Source organism: Acanthisitta chloris, unplaced genomic scaffold (assembly GCF_000695815.1).
Source record: "Acanthisitta chloris isolate BGI_N310 unplaced genomic scaffold, ASM69581v1 scaffold7445, whole genome shotgun sequence".
Taxonomy (NCBI): Eukaryota; Metazoa; Chordata; class Aves; order Passeriformes; family Acanthisittidae; genus Acanthisitta; species Acanthisitta chloris.
The window spans coordinates 71,791-85,614 of record NW_008672073.1 but is presented as its reverse complement, the minus strand read 5'-3'; the positions used below and the strand labels follow the sequence as shown (position 1 = coordinate 85,614).

General features: G+C 38.5%; 1 protein-coding gene across 1 annotated transcript in view; it reads left to right on the top strand.

The window, feature by feature from the left end:
- Window positions 1–13,824, top strand: part of KMT2C (lysine (K)-specific methyltransferase 2C) — a gene marked incomplete at its 3' end in the record, with an annotated part of 120,148 nt that overhangs the window by 34,597 nt on the left and 71,727 nt on the right. Inside the window, exons 7-11 of the mRNA XM_009074371.1 lie at window positions 1,382–1,496; window positions 2,294–2,466; window positions 3,201–3,361; window positions 5,927–6,040; window positions 7,719–8,458. Coding sequence (XP_009072619.1) covers window positions 1,382–1,496; window positions 2,294–2,466; window positions 3,201–3,361; window positions 5,927–6,040; window positions 7,719–8,458 — 1,303 coding nt within the window. The remainder of the gene's footprint in view (window positions 1–1,381; window positions 1,497–2,293; window positions 2,467–3,200; window positions 3,362–5,926; window positions 6,041–7,718; window positions 8,459–13,824) is intronic.

Below are 13,824 nucleotides of genomic sequence, written 5' to 3'. Positions count from 1 at the left end.
AAGTGCATGGAGTGATAGGACAAGGGAGAATGGCGTCAGAATGAAAGAGGGCAGGTTTAGATTAGATGTTAGGAAGAAATTCACGGAATCACATAATCAGGTAGGTTGGAAGGGACCACAGTGGGTCATCCGGTCTAACCTCCCCACTCAAACAGGGCCACCCTAGAGCACATGGCACAGGATTGCATCCAGACAATTCTGGAGTATCTTCAGTGAGGGAGAATCTACAGCCTCCCTGGGCAATCCCTTCTAGTGCTCAGTGACTCACACAGTAGAGAAGTTCTTCCTCATATTCACGCGGAACTTCCTGTGCGTCAGTTTCTGCCTGTTATCTTTTGTTTTATCAGTTTGCACCAAGTCTTCACTGTGAGGGTGGTGAGGCACTGAAGCAGGTTGCCTAGATAAGCTGTGGATGCCTCAAAGTTGGATGGAGCTTTGAGCAACCTGATCTAGAGGAAGATGTCCCTGCCCATGGCAGAGGGGTTGGAACCAGATGATCCTTAAGGTCCCTTCTGACCCAAACCATTCTGTGATTGCTTTATGCAGTATGGCAGGATTTTGCCAGTGTTGAAGAATAGCATTTTGAGCTTATCTCCATGCATAGAGAGATCATTTACTGGGTTTAAGATATCAGGTGTCCCAGGTAGTTGGTTAGTATCTAATATGTGCAGTGCCATGTATTGTGGATCTTCATCAAGGCAAATCTTGTTGCATACTTACTTGTTGAATTAATTTATTGTAACTAAGGCAGAAGACAATGCCTTTAGATGTCATCAAACTACTTGTCTTACTCTCTGCAAATTTATTTTGTCACTGTAATTTGTGGTGGAGCTCATGATGGTAAAAAAATTTAAATCTCTCCCTTTAATGTTTGTTTTGCTCTTGCGCACTGTAATTTGTGGTGGAGCTCATGATTGTAAAAAAATTTAAATCTCTTCCTTTAATGTTTGTTTTGCTCTTACAGTCATGTTGGTTGAGATTGTAGGAGTTCTGGTAGTCAGAAGTGATGGCTTATTTTTTACTTTGGAAAAATTGCAGTCAGACTGTAGAAATGAGTACATTTGGGTGTTCTCTTCAGAAAGAAATTAAGTATATATTGAAGATTTTGAACCAATTTCAGTGCAGAAAGGCTGTTAAATCTGCCTACATGTGTATAAATGAAAGTGGGCTGATACCTAGAATTCAGAAGGGTTGGACAGGCTCAGCACTTGTTAGATAAGCATAGTGGCCTGCACTAATACTTAAAAATGAATTTGAGGCATTGATATGAAGTGATTTGTATGTTTTCATGTGCACAGTCTTCCTGTTTAGACTTTTCATTAAACAGATCTTTTGTTGTGGGTTATAAAAAAAAAATCTGACCACTTGTTGCTTTTCTTAGACATTCTGGGGAAGACAACAAGATGCTGGTGTGTGATACATGCGACAAAGGCTACCATACTTTCTGTCTACAGCCAGTTATGGATGCTGTACCAACAAATGGTTGGAAATGTAAAGTAAGTGGAAAGGTTTCAGAATAATTCCTTGTCATTATAGGAAGCCAAATTTTGTTCTCTGCATTATGCTGTTCCTAGTGTACTGTGGACTGCTGTTGGTGTGTAATGTAGTTTCTGAAGGAATCCCACTTGTATGTAAATCCTGTGGCTTAGTGCCATGGCTGAAGCAGCCTGTGCAGGACATTAAATCAACCTCCATGGAGAAAAGAGAAATGGAGGGTCTAGGTGGAGCAGATAAACTGCACTTAATAACAGCTGCTCTCGTGATCTAATGTAAACTAAAATGTAAATCACACCTATATAGTAGTATATGGGATCTATACTTTAAAGCTCTTTATGTTCAGCTACTTCTTGCTTACCAGAACAGCAGTCATGCAGCTCACAGGTTCCTTTGCATTCGAGGAAGGCAGGATGAATTTGTTGTTTTATCAGTAACTTTGTGAGTAAGTGTAACTAATAACAAAAATACAATTTCAGCATAATAAGGCAAATCCTTGTATATGACATGTATGTAATTTTATATCAGTTTGTGGCAATCGTAAAATGACTGAGATAAAGAATAAAAAAGTTTGGTCTCATAAGAAATACTCCTTTCAAGTCAGGGAGAAATGCAAGGAAACTTCTTGCTATCATGCAGGTTCTTCATGCTCCTGTTGTCAGATCCTGGATAATTTATTTGTGTTATCACAGACAAAAAAGTTATGAAATTTAATTAGAAACAGGAAAATGTCAGTTAATGGCAGTTCTACCACATTGTGAAACATCATAATTAACAACTAAATTCTTGTGATCTCTAGAACTGTAGAGTATGTGCTGAGTGTGGCACACGAACAAGTTGTCAGTGGCACCATAATTGTTTGGTATGTGACAGTTGTTACCAACAGCAAGACAACTTATCTTGTCCTTTCTGTGAAAAACTGTGCCTCCAAGACTTCCAGAAAGATATGTTGCATTGTCACATGTGCAAAAGGTAAGAATCCAAATTTTTATTAAATTGTAATAAAATGCATGAAGCTTATGGGGAGCTGTTTGACACCGATGCGTTTCTGGGAAGGGTGTGCACTGTGCTTGGTGTACAATGCTCGTTGTGCATTCATCCCTGAATACAATGAACAATAGTAGGTAGCTTTATTTGAATCATAGCAAATTAATTGGCAGTTATCTGAGGGTGCCTGGCAGTTACCTGCTACAGCTGCTGCTGCTTCTTACGTTGCACCTATTATGTGAGGAAGCAGACTAGAAGAGGCATTGTCAGCATCTAACTGTTGTTTGCTGTGATCTGGGGGGCTTTTTTTCATTTTCAAATATGTGTTTTCTGTTTAATTTTATGTGTTTTGCTATTCCAGTAATAATAATAAAAGATTTTTTAAAAATAGCACTATTTGGAATGTTTTGAGAATGTAAACTGTGTTTCATATTCAATGCTATCATATCTGGCTGTGCAACATCATAATGTTGCTGGACGTGTTGTGGAGTCCAGTTGGCTTCAGGGACAGTTTAGGTCTTCATGTTTCAATTTGGTCACTGCTTGACATGCTGACCTATCATGCTTATTTCTCTAAAACTCTCCATAATAAAGCATTGGTTGAAAATCTTTATTTTCTCACAGGAATGGGAAACAGTGCTATTTTGTAATTAATTTTTACTATGATGCTTTATGTTTTTAGTATTAAAATCATGGTCACAATTAATTGATCTCCCCAGATGGATTCACATAGAATGTGACAGATCTCCAGGTAGTGAATTGGAGTCTCAATTGAAAGACTACATCTGCACTCTTTGCAGACAGGGAGAAGGGGATCAGACTCAATCATGTGATGTAATGAACACTTCTGAACTCATTCCTGAACCTGAGAGTATGACAGGTAATCAAATGTAAACTTTACAGTTCCAAAATGCTAACATCAACTGTAACATCTGCAGCTGACCCACTAAGTCTGTTGTGAACTAGCCACTCATATTCTACTCTGTGGACTTCATCCATTCCTTTCTTTAACAGCAGCTGGTCAAGCAAGCCATGGGTGAGATGTATTCCCCATATGCTTTCTGGCTTTGGGATTCTGTGTACAAAGATGGGCTAGTAAGCAGCTTAATTGTGGCTCTCAACCTTCCAGCTCCAGCTTCCCAGCCTGTAGCTGTAAACTCCTTTATTTCTTTTTTGGATGCGCTACAGTTCATAAATGTATTCATTTGACAGCTTGACTGTTAAATTCGTTTTTGCCTACCTCCCAGGCCAAGCCAGTTCCAGTTAGATGTTCCTGGAGATATCCAGGTCTTCCATTTCTGTCTTGCCACTTGTCAGTGTCATAGTGACCCATTCTCACTGTGTCCAAGAAGGACACAGCAGTGGGAGCTGAACTGTGTTCAAGGGACAGGCATATTTAACTAAACAGCTTTTAATCAGATGTCCTCTTTCAAAGCAATATGTGATTAGTCATCTGGTTTCTGAGAGATTCTTGTGTAAGTGGACACATCAAAGCAGAAGGCAGAAAGGAGAGCTGCAGAAAAGTGTCAAGTCATTTCTCAAAAGATTACTCAGTAACAGTAAGGAAGCACAGAGAGAACTTGGATCTATTGATCTGAGCCTGGTGGGTCATCCACAAGAGCTTTGTAATGAACCCATAACTGAATGCCTTTGTGTATTTCACACCATGTGCTCTGTTGGGTAGCACCTACTCATGCAGGATGAATTCCCCTAGAGAAGTACAGCTGTGGTTATATTTGGAAGCAAGGTAAAATGTAACCGATTAACTGCCCAACCACTCTCACGTGTATTTTGGATGCTTAAACAGCAAGGCTTGTGCATTGATCTTCTGTTAAAACAGATCAATAGCTCAGTTGTGTAAGTACCTGTGTTTTTGAAAGCCTGGTGAATTCTGACAGGAAAGGGGAAGTGCTGGGCTACAACTTCAGTGTTTGTGTTCAAACTGATGTTTTGTGCAAGCAAGATATCCTCTTTGGTGTTAGCACATATATGTAAGTGCAGACCTTTCATGAGCAGTAAAGACATGATGAACAAGATGCTGCTGGAGGAAGGGCAGGGACATTAGGTAGGTGTGTGTAAATGAGCAGTGAACACACACACCAAGATCATTAGGTAGGTGTGTGTAAATGAGCAGAACTCTGCCAGTGAACACACACACCAAGACAGAAAGTATGACCACTTCAGCCTTTGAAGATCATTTCCTTTCTGAAAGGTTAGTGGAGGCTGTTGAACTCTCAGGTAGTGTACTCAGAACATTTCAAAGGTGTCCAAAACTTACACTGGGAAAACTCCCAATCTCCTACTGCAAACCCTTTTGAATAACAGGTTTATCCAAAAGAGTGAAGTTTTAAGTGAGGCTTCTTTTAGGATTTCTAGCTAGCAGAAGCATTGACAGAGCATACTCTTCTCCCCAAGGAAGAACAGGACTGTCATCTCAACTACTAGGAGTAATCTGGAGCTATTACATTAGTACAGTCATGCAGTGTTTTTTATACCCAGGAGAGCACTTTTGTACTTTAAAATCAGATTTGGAGCTAATCTAAATGATCATTTCCTCTAAGTTAAAATATCACTTTAGAGTTGTCAGAGTCTGAGAGCAGCTTTTAGGTGCTAAAAGTAGCATCACCTAATAGTTGTTGGCTTTTTGAACTTAAAAGAGACTTTCCTGATGCAGAAACCTATATTTGTTTCATTTGTTTTATGCTAACATCCTTAGAGGATCAGTTCCATTCAAGTTAACACTTACTATATACTTTGTTTTTCATACTCTTAGTTTATCTAGTGCATTTTAATGAATTTCCTTAACCAAAAAAAGCTTTTACACAAGGCAAATATTAAGTATTTTCTGTTTCTGTTCTAACAATACTGTCAGCCAAAGTGCTCAGTAATGCCTTTTCCATGCAAATTCCCTTGTTTAATAGGAATTCACAGATTAAAGTATTCTAGTTCTAAAGTGACAAAATTTAGTTTTCGTGTTATGGAAGAGTTAGGTTGGTTGAAAATCAGTGCTGATAGTAGATGGAACCTCATATCCATGCCATAAGCCCTGGTAGTAATTGTATAAAAATTTGAAGCCTTCATGCTACAAGTTGTCTTGAATTTAACAGACTTGGAATTCAAGAAGAAACTTCTTTTATATTGCTCAGGTTATGCAAAATCCTGTGTCTTTGTGTATGTTTTCACAACGAGGTGTATATAACTGCTTTATAGACATGTTTCACCATCTGAAAGGTATGAAGCAACTTCAGTGTTAATGAGTAAAAGGGTCTTAATTTTTAAGGAGTAGTAGTTTCTCTAACCTTCTCATTGACCTGATTTGTCCTAACTTCTATCATCCTTAAATATCAGCCACTTTAGCCAAAAGGTCAGTGACAGCAGCTACTGATAAGAAAGTAATAGAATAAACATCATAGCAATTTTAATAACTTCTTTGCTTTTCCTTAAGCTTGTACAAATGAAATGGAAATGGAAGGTGGTGGAGAGGATGTGGCATTTCAGGAACAACCCATTAGTTGTGATGGCCCTGATCAGGAATCAGCTGTTGGATGTGTCACAGAAGGTAAGAAAGTTTTGCACTCTGAGAAAATTCCAGTTCTGAGCCTTCTGAGCCAGAACCCTCTTCCATTCCAAAAGGTTTGCAGTGCTTTATAAATTTAAGAGGAAGAAAGTGTCTAGAAAGCAATAGAGGACATGTTGCAACAGTTTTGCTGTCTAAACTTTCAAGCAAGAGTATTGTTTGCTGAAGAACTGTTTTATTGAAGGCAAAGATAGACTTCAGGATATTTGTGTAGGTGAATGTTGTTTTACTCTTCTAGTGGGACTGGCTTTCCCTAAAAGCTGGAAATACAGTTAAATACTTTGTACACCTGAAGCTTATGGCAAAACCCACTATTTGTTGCTATTCAAATACAGTAATTAACATTTTCTTTTCAAGACTTTTTTTTTTTTTTTTTGTAGTTGCAAGTAACTGGTTTGGATTAATTTCCCCTGGTGTGTTTTGGGGCACATCATAGAACTTTTCCAGTTTCTGTGCTTCGTGGTTGTAACATGACAAGTATCTTTGGTTAAGGATTTTTTTTTCCTCTTTGTAAAGAAAATAAAATTTGCTTAATTAAAAATTCTTCCATATGGGGTGTGTTGCAGTAGCTGATCATTGTATTCTGGGGACAGATACACCTTGTCAAACACACAGAAGTACCAGCTAAAGAAAGAATATAAATAGAATAGTTTCAGGGTCAAGTTCTTTAAATGTGTTATTGACCAATACGAATGGCAAAGAACTTTTCAGTATGTCCCATCCACTCCCAGATGATGTTGGAGGATGGTTGCTGTAAGGGGAGACAAGAAACTTACATTTGAAAGAGAAAGAAAAAGAACCCACCTCCTTGTAGGTTAGCTGTGATCACTCTGTTGTGTGTCACAGCCTGTGGTGGAATGGCCATGATTTAAAACTAGTCATTGAAGTCACATTCATAATAAAATGCTGGCTGTGAACTGTAGTGGCTCAGGAGGTTGTAGCAGTGTGAGCTGAAGATGACTTCAAGTGTAATAGAAAGTTAATGTAAGAGAATCAGAGTCCTTCAAAGGATGATATGAGAAGCCAAGTTGAGAGCAAAGAACAAGAGTTCTGCAACACCTTGATGAAGAAGGTTGTGGGACGAAAGGTGCTTGATTTCGTTCAAGGGAAGGCTAGGCAAATATTTTTGAAAGAAATTTCTGAGACATTAGTAAGTTAGAAACAGCATCAGCTGTTTTCATTTCAGGGGATTTCCTGAAGTCTGGAAGAGTGCTAGGAGGAAAATGTTCTTTATTCATACTTGTCCTGTTCTTAGCTGTCTGCTTTTTGGAAGTGTCGGGACAGTAGCTTAAAATACATTAATTTATGCTAGCATACATCTGCAACACACAGAAATGTAAGAGAAGAAGCTACTTTTGGCTGCCTACCTGGAAATGTGTGTTCAGAGTCCTCAAAAATGAATCTTGAGTCTACTTTTTTTGGTGACATACTCTGCTGTGTTTTCAGGAAAGAAAAATAATGAGCTAAAAATACAGACTACTATAAACATAGGTACAAATAAAGATATTTATGAAGTATATTTTAAGCTACATATTAAATTCACTGAAGTAAAGTGATATGTCCTTGGCGTGCTTGATGTGTACCAAGTATACTTGTTGACCAGTACACCAGTGTAAGTTTTCTCTTTTTCACACTGAGCCTTTAATATGGTTGTACTTAGTTACAGGCATATCACCAGAAGAAAAGACCACACAGCTGGAAACAGAAGTCTCTGTTGAAATGAATTCAGCTGAAATGGAAATGTCTCCTAAAAAGACACCAGCATCTGGTGACAGTCACAGTGAGAAAATGGTGGAAGTGATGGAAGGTGTTCAAGCTGTAATACAGCAGGACTTAGGCAGACAAGTTGAAGAGACACAGCTGCCACAAGGTAGTGTGGAGGTATCAGAAGTATCCACAGTAGACTCTCGGTCTCTGTCTTCAGTACCTGAGACCATAACTGTGATGCCAGAAATACTGGAGACTGAAAGTAAAGGAGATATTTCTATCCCTGTAGAACAACAACTGGAAATAATAAAAGTGCAAAAAGATGTAGAAAAAGGAGGAACTCCTGAAAAGTCAGAAACACCAGCTCTTCTAGCAGTAGAAACTACTTCTTCAAAGGAAGGTGTTGCAAATAGTTCACCAGTTGGAGACAAACCCATCAAACCACCAGCTGAGACTTGCCCCTCACTTCCCCCATCAGTTAATATAAACAAGACAAATGTGTCTTCCTCGCCAGATGTTTCACTAGACTTGCATTGTGCACGTGATGTACAGCACAGTCAGCCCCCAGCACTGCCTTCCACTGCTGGGAGTGCTCTCCCAACGACTTACATATCAGTCACTCCAAAAATTGGCATGGGAAAACCAGCCATCACCAAGCGCAAGTTTTCTCCTGGAAGGCCCAGATCAAGACAGGTAAGCATGTGCAATGTTTCATTATACATTTGTGTAGCACATAGTTCAAATTTCAGTAGAATGCTTTAAATTCACCTCTTTCTTATAATATGCATTTATTCTCACACTAGTGAGTGTGTAGTTTATTTCTTCAAGGAATTAATGTCATGGTAAATAATTGGAAGCTCACCCATCATAAAGGTTCTTTGGTGAGAATGAAAGTTTCTTTTGGCTCATGGTTAGAACGAGCTAAAAGAAAATTTGTTGTGTGTTTCAAACATATGTTAGAAGTGCAGATATGCATAATGCTGTGCTTTTGAACTTAGCTCTTCATATTTTTCATATATACATTTATTTTGGCTAGTACTTTCAAAGTGTGTTCCTTAAGTTTCCTAAGCTGGCTTTTTAGAAGAACCTGCTGCAACCCTGTTATGCTGCCAGGTATTTTCTTGATCGACATTTCTAATGGTGTGGTAAACAATTCTGTGGTTTTGTTACATTAGCAAATACCGTGCAAGAACTGTCTTGTACAAATCGTTGTGGTTTGACTGGGATTAAATTTGATAAGTGAAAAGAATCCTCAGGTCTGTTGCTTTCTGCAACATCTCGCTCTCTATTCAGGTTGCTTAGTTGTAAGGAAAGTGGTGTATCAGTCTGGAGTATTCATTTGGTGTTTGTGAAATTCTATACAAAAGTATGACAAAGTAGTGTTTCGTTTCTGTTCTCATCATGACTTACTTTTAGTCTTTGTGGCTTCTAGGTCGATGATTTCATGCTTTTCACTGTTCAAAAGTCATTTTATACATGGCACAGTTCTTTACTTATTTATGTGTCACTTAAGGGTTTAAAATTCTTGGTGCTCAAGAAAAGGTATGAGACAGTGTTCTGAAAGGTTAAAGGTACATAATAAAGGCAACAAACATAAGAAATTAAATTTGGAAGGTTTTAGATTATCTCTGGCGTTTTTTTACTCCCATATACAAGCATATAGAAAAATATTTATTATACTATCTTAAAAATTAAATGTATTTTCTTAGCTTACCATGCAAATTGCAAAGGGATGGTATTATTCTTATGCAGTCTGAAATAAATTCAGGTTTTCTGTTGGGGAAGTTTATTTGTCTTCTTTCCTGTTCCAGTAAGAGTTGTATTTATCCTTCTGTGCAGTTCACCCCCACTCTGCATGGGAACCAGCAGCATGATGCTGGTAATAAAGTGAGTTAACCATCAGAGAATCCATTGAGGAAAGCACAAAGGCTGACCCCAGCTGTAAATGCCTTTAGCCAAATAGATATACTTCTTAAAAAAACCCAACCAAACAAAATTCTGTAAAAGTAGCTATTTTTATATTCCACATATAACATAGACATATAATATATGTTGCAAGTAATACAAAATGGAGTTGAATTATGGTTTATAAGTCAGGTGTAACACAAAATCCTAGCTGTGATGCTAAATCACAAAATCATAGAGTTGTTTAGTTTGGAAAAGACCTCTATGATCATTGAGTCCAACCCTTAACCCAGCACTGCCAAGTCCACCACTAATCCATGTCCCTAAGCACCACATCTACACATCCTTGAAATACCTCCAGGGATTGTGATTCCACCACTGCCCTGGGCAGTCTGTTCGAGTCCCTGACAACCCTTTCAGTGAAGAAATATTTCCTAATATCCAATCTAAACCTCCCCTGGCACAACTTGAGGCTGTTTTCTCTTGTCCTGTCGTTTGTCACTTGGGAGAAGAGACCCAACACCCCCTCACTACAACCTCCTTTCAGGCAGTTGTAGAAAGCAATAAGGTCTCCCTGAGACAATCTGTTCAACAGTTTGCAAATTATATTTTAAAATAGAAGAGAAAAAGCTTGTATGTAATAGAAGTTTTCTAAAACCAACTGGATTATTAAGAACTTCCTTCTGTTTCTACTGAGTTTAGGAAATCTGGCTCCATCCTCTTGGCACCTTCTTCAGATACATATAGGCATTGATGAGGTCCCTTCTCAGTCATCTCTTCTTGAGGCTTAACAGGCCAAACTCTCCCTGTCCTTGTAAGAGAGACTTCAGTCCCTTAACCATCCTCATAGCCCTCCACTGGACCTGGTCCAGGAGCTCCATGACTCTCTTGTCACATAAAAAAGGTCATTTTACATTTAGTGGTTTGTGTTAATATTTGCTGCAGTGCTCTCCAGCTACTTACATGTGCCAAGATCTTGTGTGATTTCTTGTTACATGACAATTCTTTGGGATAGGTTTGAAGGCAAGTAAGCAGTTTTTCACCAGGTATAAAACTAGAGAGTTAAGACCTGTTGTTTCTTTGTGCCAATATTATAGACACTTTAAAATGGATGTTTTCTCCAATTCTGGCTAAGGGAAAGCATCATACTGGGCAAGTGATGGCAGCTGAGAAAAGTGCTGCCTGATGATGTTCCATCATATTTTCCATGCCATTGTGGCCCCACAGATGGAGAAGAGACATAATTTTAAAACATTTTACTCTAACATCGTGTTTCAGTTCTTGTCCATCTGGAGGTGATCAAATTGATCCAAAACAGTAAAAAGTAGAAAATGAGGAAAACAATTCTGGAGGAAAAAAATCTATGAACTTGTAGGTGTAGCAGTTTGGAATAGCTTGGACTTGGTGAAACACTGGCACAGGTTGCCCAGAGAGGCTGTGGCTGCCCCAACCCTGGCAGTGTTCAAAGCCAGGTTGGCTAAAGCCTTGAGCAACCTGGTCTAGGGAAGGTGTCCCTGCCCATGGCAGGAGGGATTGAGACTGGATGATTTCTAACATCCATTCCAACCCCTTAAGATACTATGATAAACCAGGTCATGTGTGGTTCTTCTCAGGGTGTCACCGAAGAGGAATTTTGTCTTCTCAAAAGCAGGTTGATTTGATGAGTTTGGGGTCTGTTTGTTTAAAATATAACATATTGCTGTAGTGTGGCTTTGTGTCAGGTCCTAGGTTATGCCATACAAATGTTACCTTGCAGCTGCAGGAGTTCTTGGCAGCCTGTCTTAGAGGGCAGTGAAATGAGAGAGAAAAGTAACACAAATAGGATTGGATGATTTTTACTGATTAAAGAGGTTGTGGCTCCTGTACCTGGTGAAGTTAACATTGGGTTCACAGCTCCTTTCTTTTGTTGCACAAAGGAACTGTCATCACAGAACTAGTTGCTTGTCCAGGACTGCACAGGTTTAAAATAGAGCCTTCAAAAAGAGTCTGATAACTCTGTGAACCCTGAAGACAAGCCAACTTCAACCAGTTTCCACAGATGGTGATATTCTGCCCTTTCTCCTAGAAATTTTAATTATTTTAATAATGCAGTTTACCTTGCTGGAATGTCTTTTTCCTCTTTAGAAGATGCAATAAAATATCCATTGCAGTGGGTGTATGGAGCTTCATGTAAAGAAGAATAAGAGAACAATTATCTGTATCCTGAATGTATTGCTTCTCAATTTGATACGACACATTCTTCACTGGAGTCAGGGGAATCCATGCAGAGGAATAGTTTCTGATTTGGGTTTGTTCTCATTAACATTAATGTCTTGTGCTGGGCAGTAGAATAAATTATTAGCCCTTTTTTCAGAATCTATTGCTAAAATTACTACTGAAATATATTTGAATAATTACTCTGTTTTGCTACTGAATACAAAGTTATGCATAATTTGAAGTGATCTCTTATATTGGATATTAGTAGTTTGCTTTAGTGATGTGTCTGCAGCACCACATGGCTCCTGTTTGGAAAGGACTAAAACCTAGCTCCCAAACCATGAAGACCATACTCTGCTTTAAGAAGGCTTCATGAGTCCCTCCCAGGGCTGCACTCTGTGTTTATTGTCACCACCCCTCTCCCCCTTGGCAGATTTGCAGGCATCCCAACTTTGGTTAGAAGCAGTAGGAGAAAACCTAGAGGGGGAGCTCAGTATAAATCAATATGTAGGCACAGTTACACAGGTGTGAATTGCTCTGGCTGGTACAAGCTTATTCCACTTGAGAGAATGTGTTTTTTCTGTGTAAGCTCCTGTCAGGAAGGTGCACTTTGACAGTGTTTGTTAGGATAGGGTGTTATCCATACCTTCAGCTACAGGTGAGCTGTGTCCAGCCTCTACCTGCCAGGCTTAGCATCCCCCTGACTTCCTTCAGGTTTGTTCCACGGACTTATCTTTTCTGTTTCTTCTTCTTTTCTGTTTCCCCCCCTGACTTCCTTCAGGTTTGTTCCATGGACTTCTCTTTTCTGTTTCTGTTTCTGTTACTCTACTCCATAGTGAAGTCAAAATGGTTTTTACATATATAAGAAATTTAATTGTTTACAGATCACAGATCCTGACTAGTCGCTGCCAGCATGATAAAGGGTCTACAGTGCTGTCCTCAAAGTTGTGTCTGTACACTGTCTTCTCCATGGAATATGCAGATCCTTCACTCTTGCCTATAAACTGCAAATTTATGCCAGGGACAGAACCTTTCTTTACTCATTTCAATATTTCTTTTCTTTCTGAAGTCTTCAAAGAAATTATCATGTAAGTTTATTAATGACTAATCTGACATATATCTAGTGTGAAATAAATCTTCACAAGGAAAATGGCTTAATGACTAATCTGACATATATCTAGTTTGAAATAAATCTTCACGAGGAAAATGGCTTTTTTTTTTTTCCCCATGGAAGTACACTTTAAATGATACTGGTTATATTCTGTGTATCTGAGCGGAACAAATTTGAAATAGTGATTTTTGCTATGGTGTTGTGTACCAGAAAGCATAAGATTAAGTCAATAAATGGTGGACATTACGACGTGGCATCGTAACACTGGTAAAGTGTTGAGAATGTTCTGTAGAATAATACTGAATAGAAAATAATAAACTTCTTCTGGTTTCATTATACCATAAGTATTATTTCAGTGCATTCCATGGAAAATACCATGATTAGAGATACTTAATTTTCATCATGAGGGTATTGATGACCATTATTATGCAACTCACTACATACTCGTAGGTATTTTAAGAGATTTTCTAAAATGATACCAAAAAATGCAAAGCATTTTGATTGGTTTGGATGTATGTTCCTTCTTAGAAGTTAATAGCTTTTTTTGCTGTCCTCACTTCCATGGTACCACTAAGTCTGTTGTTGTAGAGGTTAAATGTTTGGAAAAAAGATCAAAGAGAGTGTTTTTTTAAGGATCAGATTTTGTTTTGGTTTTTGTGTTTGGTGGCTGGTTTGGGTTTGTTTCTAATGAGGGGAGCTATATTATAAACTGTTTAAAGTTTGTTCACAACCCTAAAAATTACATTAAATATTAAATTGCAAATCCAGCTTTGTGCATTGGTGATTGCAGTAGAATTCATAAAGCATTAAGCAGCTAAACACAGTCAGTGGTAATTTAGTGAGGTCT